The sequence below is a fragment of the Halichoerus grypus genome, chromosome 8, assembly GCF_964656455.1.
Source record: "Halichoerus grypus chromosome 8, mHalGry1.hap1.1, whole genome shotgun sequence".
Classification (NCBI taxonomy): domain Eukaryota; kingdom Metazoa; phylum Chordata; class Mammalia; order Carnivora; family Phocidae; genus Halichoerus; species Halichoerus grypus.
The window spans coordinates 101,385,494-101,396,915 of NC_135719.1; the positions used below are offsets into that span (position 1 = coordinate 101,385,494).

Genomic DNA, 11,422 nt, shown 5'->3' on the forward strand with positions numbered 1-11,422 from the left:
ATTTTCAACTTGTATTTCCTTAGCTATTTTTTTCTTCCAATTATTTGTTTCTGCATTCCTTCCTGCCTAATAGTGCATTATTTTGCTCTATTGTGACAAGAGAGTTGGTGCCTCTGTTATCTATGTCATATTGCTACTTGGTATTTTTAGCTCTCTGGAGAGTAGCCAAGTGGCTAAAAATAAAAATAAAAGTAAAAATACCACAAAATATATAAAAAGTCAGAATATTTCCATAATCACTAAATAAATTAAATCAATAGTTAAAATCTTCTCCCAATACACACACACACAAAACAAAAACCATCAAGCTCCAATGGTTAGAAAGGAGTTCTAATAAACCTTCCAAGAAAATGATTTCAGTATTATAAGTCTCTTCTAAAATAGAAAAGAGAGAACAATACATATTAACCCTATATATGAGACAAGACTATCCTTGAAACCAATGTGATAATAATAGTAAAATGACAAATTTATTTCAATGGAGTATAAAAAAATTACACAACCAAATTAGATTTATTCCAGGAATGCAAGGGTGGCTTATTATGACAAGAAAACTGATGTAATACATATCATTTTTTTTTTTTTAGAAGAGAGAGAGAGCACAAGCAGGGGGGAGGTGCAGAGGGAGAAGAAAACTCCCCACTAAGCAGGGAGCCTGATGCCAGACTGGATCCCAGGACCCTGAGATCATGACCTGAGCTGAAGGTGGACACTTAACCAACTGAGCCACCCAGGTGCCCTGTAATACATATCATTTAGATACTACTATAGAAAATACACAGATACACAAAGACATTCAATATATTCAACCTCTAGATGTGAAAGAAAAAAAGAAGAAAACAAATTTTAAAAAACTAACTTTTGCTGAAAAGAATGTTGGTGAAGCTTCTGTTAGTCCATAAAGAGTATCTGTTAAATACACAGGGAATATCATCTTTACACTTTGAGAAGTTAGAGGCAATTCCTTTAAATTCAGGATTAGTGTAAGAATATTGTTTGCTCCTACTATTTCTGTTCACATCATATTGAAGATTTTAGTACAGTATTAATAAGAAATGTATTAAAATATAAATATTGGAAAGCAAGAGACAAAATGATTAATATTAGCAGATGATAGGTCTATGTGAAATACATAAACAAGTCAGGAGAAAGTTAGAGTTAATAAAAGAGTACACTTAAAATGTAATAAATAAGATGCTTTCAATGGCAACAAAAAAGCATAAGGCATCTAAAAGCAAATCTAACAAAAGATGTACAAAACAATAATGGAGAAAATTATAAAAAGATATTGGAAAACATTAAAGGAGACCTGATAAATTTAGAAATTTACTTCATAGATGACTCATTTTCATAAAGATGTTATTTCTCATCAGATTACTCTGTAGAGTTAATATAAACTCAATAAAAATCATATCAGGAATTTTGAAAGTGCAGTTGAATGTGGTGATTTTATAAGTTGTTTATCAAATTTATATGGAAGGAGAAAGTTCCAAGATTAGCCCTGACAAACTAAAGATAATGAGCTGCAAGGACTTGCTTTATAACATAGTCCTCAGAGTGATATTCCATCCCTTTTGCCGTATTTTATTAGTTAGAAACAAGTCACAAGTCCCACCCACACTCAAGGAAAGGTTATACATGGACATGAAACTTCTGGAGGTAGGAATCAAGAGGGCTACCTTAAGGTCTGTCTGCCACAGGTTTGTCCATTCTGAATTGTGATAATAATATTAAATATCCTTGAACTCTTGGAAATATAAATTAGAACAACACTAATATTATTGAATCTAATCCAATCTGAGTACCCTCAATAGACCATCCTTACTCCTTCCCTGCCACACTATGTCCCACCCATGAACCACTAGCCTTTAATTTTGTGCTTTAGCATTCCCTTAGAAAGCTAGATTTATCACATATTTCTTTATACACACACATTTCCTCTAGTTCGGTTGTTTTGAGCTTTAAAAAAAGGCATTACACTGTTTAGAGTCTTGTTTTCTTTTTTTCATTCAACATTTTATTTCTGAGACTTATCTGTGTTGTGTTATTTATTTTCATTCTTTATAGTGTCTCCCATTGTAAATATACCCCAATAGATATAATCATTGTCCTCTTTATGGAAATTAGTTTTTTTGTTGTTGTTGTTATTATGAACAATGACATGAGGGCTCTTGCATATGTCTCTTGTTCTGTAAGATCAGAGTTTTCTAGCATAGATACCTGAAAGTGGTATTACTGGGTCTTAGGGGAAAAGCCTCTTCAAATTTATTGTGTCATTTCAAATGATTTTCTGAAGTTTCTCAAATTCACTAAATCAGTAAGTAAGTATTGGTGGTATTTGCCACATATATTTGTTTTTAGCTCTAGGTAAGAATCAAATTTCCAAAATTTCAAGTTTGCTTTTAGATAAAGTAGATTTGGACTTTATAGACTGTTACATTTTGATATCTTTCAATTATTTTATTTTATTTTTTTATTTTTATTTTTATTTTTTTTAAGATTTTATTTGTTTATTTATTTGAGAGAGAGAGAGAGAAACAGCATGAGAGGGGAGAGGGTCAGAGGGAGAAGCAGGCTGCCTGCCGAGCCGGGAGCCTGATGTGGGACTCAATCCCAGGACTCTGGGATCATGACCTGAGCCGAAGACAGTCGCTTAACCCACTGAGCCACCCAGGCGCCCCTCAATTATTTTATAATATCTTGAAGAACATGTGAAAATTACATTTTTATCAATAATCCAGTTTTATCTCAAACACCAGCATGCAATTGCAGAGTATTGGATGTTCATTGTATGTGTAAATCAAAGCCCTACGTACTAGGGGAGTGGTGTAGAAGTTTCTTTATGTTGGATGAGGTTTTACTTTGGTGAAATTTCAATGTCTTTTAAGTTTTGGTAATTCAGACATTTACTAGAATGGTTTGTGGAACTTTTTCATCAAAATGGTTATATAACTGGTTTGACAGGAGAAACATTGACGTGAATATGAATTTTTATTTTCCAAGAAAAACTACCACCTGTTCTCCATTGAGGCCCTGTTGTTTTTTTAATAGCATGTTTCCTTAATGATATATAAGCCTCATCTGTAACTTCTCACTTTTAATTATTAAAATTGTCACCTATCCTATTCAAACCTCCTGTCTGTTCCTTCAGTGTAGCCTAGACTAGTAGTTTCAGCTTCTTAGAGCAGGGAGAAGAAATCATCTGCTCTTATTCCTCTCTTTTCCTCCCTTATCCCTTGATATATATACTATTGAAAACAGTATGTGAGCATAAACAATATTCTCTATGTTAAATAACTCTGAGTCACAGAAAACAGGTTCCCTTTCAGCTGTTGCTTGGTTCTCTTTGTAGTGCTGACTGCCTGCTGGTTCTCCATGTATCTGGTGTCCAAATACTGATTCTCCTGGGGTCTTTTTTAAGTTTTTTAGAGGGTCCTGGAGTTCCTCTCCCTATTCAGTCCCCTGGAGGGAAATCTGGCTGAGGCATGGCTCTTTCTTTCCTGGTGAAGTGCCTCCAGACAGCTTCTTGCTACTATGGCTCCCTCCCAATAAGCAATGCTCTTCAATGTTGTTTCAACTTAAAGCGCTAGAACGGCTCCACACCAAGGGAAATTTAAGTCATATCTTTACTATGCCAGAGACTGGGGATGAGGGCTGACTCCTGACACTCTTTATCTCAGTTCTGCCATCTCCTTCCTGTCCCCACTACCAGCATCATCTTGTTGTTGTTGTTGTTCAATAACTCATAACATATAGGCAAAAGAAAATCACCATTTCCTAACAAATCGATGTATTGTTCCTGTCTCCCTCTACCCACCCAGAGAGGAAAAAGAATAGTTGCTCCTTTAAGAACCCCGCATTTCCCAAAAGGTGCCATGCCCCTTCAAAACCTCTTTATATTTCTCTTTATCAGTAACCAGTCAACTTGAGACAACAGAATTTCATGAATAGGACCCTTGAAGAGTTGAATAGTATAATTCTCAAAATATGATAATTTCTACTATAAACATGGTCCTATCCTTTAAATATTTGGAGCACAAAAATATCTTTTGATCAATTACTCTGAGAAGCCTATATAACTTATATAATATGAAGAATTAATTGATCAATTATTTATAACATAATAAAAATTATTAAGATTCTGTATGGACACAAACACAAAATTAATGTTTTTAGAATTTATATTAAAAATTCTTCATTTTGATAGTCATAGTAATTTTAGCTATAATTATTAGAGATCCACACCAATAAAAGATAACTAGAAATTGTTACAAACATATGGAAGCATATTTTTTACATGAATTGTTTTAGAGTTAAAGTTTCAGAAACAGATAATTTTTACCATAACATTAAGAGGACTTCTGGGTGAATAAACTGAAGTAAAGCAGGATCAAAGAATCTCCTTGCCAACACCTAATGAAATGAAAATATAGTAAAGGAAATACGGCCAAAAGGCACCAAGGAAAAGGTCATGTTCTATGCATATCATAAATTTAGGAGAAAAAAAGGACATAAAATGAAGATGTATTCTGATGTAGTAGCCCAGAGCTGTTTCTTTTTTTTTTTAATTAAAAGATCTCTGGCTAAATAGTTCTAGTATAATTCCATATTTTGAGGGATGGGGGAGAAATAGTGGTTTATTTAATGACCATTTATGAAATGCACCTCTTCAAAACTCTCCAAACTCCTAGAAACATTCCTAAAGAAACACGAGATTTAAAAATGTCTCACTAATAGCCTGATATAGAAATAAATGTACTAAGTATACATTTCCCTTGTGTAACTATTACAAATTGTATGAAAATTGTATGAAAATCCATTGACAGGTGGAACCGCTAGCAACATCAAAGATGCTCGCACTTGGGCTCACCATTTTCCAGGGTTCTGCACTGACCAGCAGCAGGAGCAAGGATAAGAAATACACCACAGCTGGAAGGGTGGGCTGCACACCTGACCTTGAGGAGTGAGCCTGGGTGCAGGATAATTAATGGGATCTCAGAAGCTGAGTCAGAATCCAGCATCCATCAAAGACTATAATTAACCCTTCAAGTTCCCTCCTTTCCCTAGCTTCTCATCCCGAAGCAATGGAAGAGTTAGTAGCAAAATCCGGCCCTCAAACTATGGCACTCAGAAAGAGGACAAGTGAACAAAAAATAACAAAAACTTTGTGAAAGCGTGACTACAGAAAGTTACCTACAATCTTTCGGATTAAATAGAAGGTCTGATAGAACAGTCTGTTATCACACATCAACATGATGAAAATAATGGCACGATAGCCATATAATCGTTCTTTTGAAAAAAATGAGAAAAAGGAGAAGAAGGAAGAAAGAAGAGTATTGAATGAAAAAGGTAAGGTAGATACAAAATCTAATCTGTTGGGAAGAGAAAGGAAATAAAGGAAATCTCCATTAGCGGGTAATATGTAAAGGATAATGGGTAGAGCCCAGTTACATTTTTCAAAAGGAGCTCCAAGAATAGACAACCAACTAGAATAATACGAAAGTGGAAATTACAAAACTAAAGATAAAAAATAAAACTCAAATCAGAATATTGAATCCAATTAAACACAGAACTCAGATTAGACAACTGGAGGGAATAATGGTTGCAAAACAAGAATATTAAGGTTATAAATCATGAAAAAATAGTAACACTACAAGCAGCAAAAATCAGAAGCTGAGAAGCAGTGAGGCAGGAGCAAATGGAGTAGTGATAACACAGATATTAACATAAATTAACATTAATTCTGTATACTTAATATGTGCAAGGCACGATCCTATTCATTTTCTCATTTACTCCTAAAAACAAATTTATAATCTGTAGTGTCTTAACCTCATTTTACAGTTAAGAAAATTAAGGAATGGTGATACTAAGTAATTTGTCCAAGTATGTGGAGAAAGGAAGGTTCAAATCCAGTCATCCTAATGCCAGAATTTCCCTTATTATCCACTGTTAAGCATGGCAATGACTTCACTTTGAATTATTATTGATGGTGTAATTTAATTCACTTTGACTTTACTCATTATTTTCTGCATTACTTACTTTAAAGAAAGGTAGGTATTTTTATGAAAACACTGAAGTCACTACTCTAAGAAAAGCCCCAAGCCCATGTCATTAACATAAAGAGGAGATGATTGGGGCTAAATGATCTCCCAGCTTAATCCGTGGTGACACTCTAAGAATCAGAAAGCCCTACTTGAATTTTGTTGAGGCAGGCAGGACCAAGCTGCTAAAGTGGAAATAAAATGCATGCCAACGTTAGTGACAGTCAATTCATGCCAGAGCTAGTGCATATTTTTATAAAAATTAAGGACTTCAAGCTAAATATGCTTAGTATAATTGCATATTTTGAATGGGGGGAGAAATAGTGGATTGTATAATGATCACTTGTGGAATGTGCTTTTCAAAACTAAATTGATAATGATGCAGGGTTCAATTGTAGTTTTCATCGTCTTCTGATTCAGTCAGTATTTTCCATAAAACCTGGAGACTCCATCAACCAAATCAAAGAGTTTTATAGGGCGATATTTACTTGAATTTAGTAACTGTACTTGCATTTTTTTAAAGAGCAGATAGTTCTGTTTCATTGCAGTAGTGCATGAATATATGAATACATAATATGTTCCCAAATTAAATTTTCCATTTTGAATAGAAATTTAGAAATAATGACAAGCTCGGCAAAAAATATAATCAAATTATCCTTCAGCTCAGCTGTCTTCTTATCAATTTGTTAATAACTAAAATGACCAGAAAACAGAAAAATGCTGAAAAAACATCATGGCTTAGAAAATATAATAGGATTTTTGTTTTAAAAAAAAGTGAAGTCCTTCTATCAACATTAAAGGAAATGAAATTTATATAATAGCTTATAATAGAAAACTGTCAGAAAAATCAAATAGTAAAACCTTAAATACACCTACCAGTTTTTAATGTAATAATTTTGAATCTTTCATTTTCTTTTCACTGACATACCTATATGCATAAACAATCACAGTTACCAGTCTCTACCAGACAAGGACATTCATGGGCTTATCCTTAGCTGCCTACCTATATTTAGTGAGTGAGTACAGAGTTCCAAGTTTGAAGGTCAAGATGTTTGAGAAGTTTGAGATCAAAGAGAAGGGTGAATAATGAAGATGGAAAATATTTTCAAAACTGCATTATATTAACACTGTAACTAAGGAACTGTTTGTTGTGCTTCGCATTTTCATTTGAGCTTGAGTTTTTGGTTTTAAAAGACAGTATGGCAGAAAGTAAACAAGAGTGGACAGGAGTCAGAAGATCTGGCTCATGTCTGCCCTCATTTATGAATTGCACGGGACTTAATTTCCTAGAAAACTTCAAGAGTTTTAAAGCATCAAATAAAACACAAAAAGGAAAGTGCTTCTTAAGCAATAGAACCCTTTCTATATATTTGTATTATTTAGTATTTATCTTTCTCATTTATATATAATATAAAAATATTATAGCTTAATACAGCAACCTTGCTTGAAAATATACAAGTAGGACATTTCTTACAGTAGGAGCCTGAAAAAAATACTGTCAGATGCAAACTTTTAGGATGGACAAAAGAATTTAAGTAAATGGAAATAATTTAATAAGTGTATGTCTCTACACTATTTAGTACTCCTTTTGTTGCTTTCATTCAATATATTGACCTGAAAATGGTTAGTTTTAAAGAAATGAGGGCAGGGCGCCTGGGTGGTTCACTTGGTTAAGCAGCTGCCTTCAGCTCAGGGTCCTGGGATCGAGCCCCGCATCGGGCTCCCTGCTCAGCGGGGAGTCTGCTTCTCCCTCTCCCTCTGCCTGCTGCTCTGCCTACTTGTGCTCTCTCTCTCTCTGTCAAATAAATAAAATCTTTAAAAAATAATAATAAAAAAAAAGAAATGAGAGCACTGTTGGCAAGATTGAGATTCAGAAGACTAAATAATTTAAAGAACCAGAATTTTAAAATGTAATACACACCCAGAAATTTTAGCTTATGTAGTTTCCAAAGCAATATGAGACAAACAAAACACCTGTATGATCAATGTAACTCTAAGTAGGGCAAGCACCTACAGATTGTAAACTCTCTCTAGGGTCCTTTTAGAGCAGATAGTTGATTTGGTGTCATTTTCTCTTTTCTGTTGGTTCTGCGGAGATTCAGATACAAGCAATGTGAACTCTGTTGTCAACCTATGACCTTTCTGTGATGAAGAAAAGATTGGACTGTGGTCTCCTGAGTGTGAGATAATGTAAGGCTTGTCTGAGGAAACCTTTTGCAGTCATAAGGAACTGTCCAAAGGTTGATAATTGGAGGTGATAGGAAATTCTAAAATCAATGTGCAGAAATTTATAAGGAAAACATAAGCAACAAGTTTAAGAATGGATTTTTTAGTTTTCAGAGATTGTAATTGAAATATCACTAACCCCCATCATTATTTTCATTCCCTATTGTTTATTTTCCATAAACAACAAAAATCTTTTCTCTACAAATTTTAGATTTTTTCTAGCTATTTTTCTTTAATTCAAGGTAAGGATAGCTGCATAATTTACAAACAAACAACTTTTGACAACATATTTCCTTTTGACAACATATTTCCCTACTGTCCCAAGTTAAACATGTTTGGATTAGAACTGCAGTAACTTTCTCGATAAATCACATATGGATTGTTTCATTCACACTTGAAGGAAAGTATCATTTGCCATTAAAATTCTGCTTTAATACAAAAACTACTTCTCTTGTACTCTATATTCTAAAAATTGCATAAACATTTTAGAACTATGTAAAATATTAAAAAATATTTATTTTTTTGTCAGTAAATAAAATTTATTGGTGAGCATGTCAGACCAGCACGGTCCAAGGAGTCAATGCTCTCAAAGACCTCAGGAATGCAGAGCTCGCCACTTGTCCAGAGGCCCGCGGTTGGGAACGTATTTGACTCCACAGCCGTCAGGGATGAGGCGCTTCTTGTTCACTTTGTCTTCAAATTCATTAGCATTAAACTTGGTAAAGCCCCACTTCTTGGAGATATGGATCTTCTGGCGCCCAGGGAACTTGAACTTGGCCCTGCGTAAGGCTTCAGTCACATGTTCCTTATTCTGAAGCTTGGTGCGGATGGACATGATGACTTGGCCAATGTGGACTCTGGCCACTGTGCCCTGGGGCTTTCCAAAGGCACCTCGCATCCCTGTCTGGAGCCTGTCAGCCCCAGCACAGGACAGCATCTTGTTGATGCGGATGACATGGAAGGGATGAAGCCGCACTCGAATGTGAAAGCCATCCTTGCCACAACTTTTCACCATGTACTTGTTGGCACAAATTCGAGCGGCCTCCAGGGCTTCAGAGGAGAGCTGCTCATATTCATCAGACACCATGTGGCCACAGAGTGGGAACTCATCCACTTTGGCCTTCTTCCGACCCAGGTCAAAGATGCGGATCTTGGCATCAGGGACACCTCGGCAAAAACGGGACTTTGGGTACGGCTTGTTCTTACAATACCGGTAACAGCGAGCTGGTCTGCGGCCCATAGCAACACCGGGAACGTCCGCGGGCGTCGAAGAGAAAGAGGCGCGCTCTCCTGCGCCTGCGCATGCGCCTTATATACGCTGCCCATCTTCCTGTTTGGGAACCATAGAGTCCTGATGACGACATGAAGACACTCTTTCAGGACATCCCCGCCGTAGATACAGCAACACTCTATGCCTCTGCTGGCACATGCGCAGAGCAGATAGTGGCTAGGTATGTTCGCCTATGGGTTACCCGGTAACGAATTGGGCTTTGCCACGATAGCCAGAGAAACACTTGTCTTCCCGCTGTCTCTCTTGGGCATCGGTCTTTTGCCCTAGGCTTTGTCTTAAGTACAAAAGACATATTTTCGGTAAATAAGGAAGGTGTCTCCAGCTATGCAATATAGTTTGTGTCTGGTTTGTCTAAATAATCAATTTTCCAGAAGTCTTATTTCCCACCAGCATTTATAGATCTATTGCTATTTCTCAAAGAGTGTATGGTTTCCTTCTCTAGGTAAAGTGGTTTCTTGGCATAGGCTGTCTGATAAGGTTCAAAAAGAGATGAGAGTGGAAACATATCTATTGCATATATTGCTTGATAATTGCTTTAGAAACATGAAACTTTGGCAGTTTTATTTGGCCATATGGAACGATCTTATTATCAAAAAGGCATCCACAAAATTGAAATACCAACTGAATTTTTCAACTTAAGGCTATTTGCATTTTCAAGTGTTACAGCTGCTGGAAACTATAGAAGAATATTTATGCTTTATTAATCTTTACACCTGAGAATGAGTTTAATACTTTTTTTTTCCTTCTGATACGAGTTTTTATAAAAGTATTGTGATTGGGGCGCCTGGGTGGCTCAGTTGGTTAACCACTGCCTTCAGCTCAGGTCATGATTCCAGAGTCCTGGGATCAAGTCCCGCATTGGGCTCCTTGCTCTGCAGGGAGCCTGCTTCTCCCTCTGCCTGCCGCTCCCCCTGCTTGTGATCTCTCTCTCTCTCACTATCTCTCTCTATGTCAAATAAATAAATAAAATCTTAAAAAAAAAAAAGTATTATGATTGGGATCAGAATGTGGGAAGGAGGAAAATGAAAGAGAGAAAGAGAATTTGCGAATATTCTATAATCCCTACTTGAATTTTTGTAGTTCTGTTTTGATTCCTTAGTGCTGTTTCACAAATCCATGACATGGAGCAAAGTCCTCCCAATGTGAATATACTCCACTCATGCTTTCTCGTTAAAAGGGACACAAATAGGGGCGCCTGTGTGGCTCAGTCAGTTAAGCATCCAACTCTTGATTTCAGCTTGGGTCTTGATCTCAGAGTTGTTAGTTCAAGCCCTGTGCAGGGCTCCACACCCAGCGTGGGGCCCACTTAAAAAATAAATAAATAAAATAAAAAGGGAAACAAGTTCTGACAAAATAACTCCTATCCTTAAAGTGAGTGGGGTTTACAAAATATCCATATCAGGATAGAAATATTAAAACTCCCAATTTAGAGAACTTTTCCATATTATATTAAAGCTTGCTTATGTCTCCTTTCTTCCTTTATTTCTACATTCCGATTTTCCTCAAATAGGTCTTATTTACTGTGTAAGCCTGAATACGGAGAGAAAGCAGCAAGGAAGGTTATATTGCCCTCACTGAGCTTACAGGTGTAGGAAAGGACTTGAATACTACTCAAATAATATATCATCATATTACTAAGTACAAAATGTGCCAAAAAGGAAAAGCAGAGCCCTGAGAGCCTGGGATGAAGCCCTGAGCTAGCCTGAGGAAAAGACAGGGACAACTTTATCAAGAAAGAGATTTCATATAGTGACTATGGACGCGGGGCTTGGCATATGCAGAGGCTCGGAAGCAGGCAAGAACCTGAACCATTTCAGGAACTAAAGTAAGGTCAGTATGACTATGAGTGAGGAGGTTAGTGGCA

General features: G+C 36.2%; 1 protein-coding gene across 2 annotated transcripts; it reads right to left on the reverse strand.

The window, feature by feature from the left end:
• Positions 1-8,862: 8,862 nt before the first annotated feature.
• RPL10L (ribosomal protein L10 like) lies at positions 8,863-9,507 on the reverse strand. Of its 2 annotated transcripts, XM_078078740.1 has the most exons (2): positions 9,399-9,507; positions 8,863-9,317 (listed from the first exon to the last, which is right to left on the reverse strand). In XM_078078740.1, exons 1-2 carry the CDS (start codon positions 9,505-9,507, stop codon positions 8,863-8,865), a joined length of 564 nt encoding a protein of 187 aa, XP_077934866.1. The 2 variants fall into 2 exon arrangements, with proteins under 2 accessions (XP_077934866.1, XP_035943225.1); XM_036087332.2 differs by having other exon boundaries at positions 8,863-9,507.
• Positions 9,508-11,422: the final 1,915 nt, after the last annotated feature.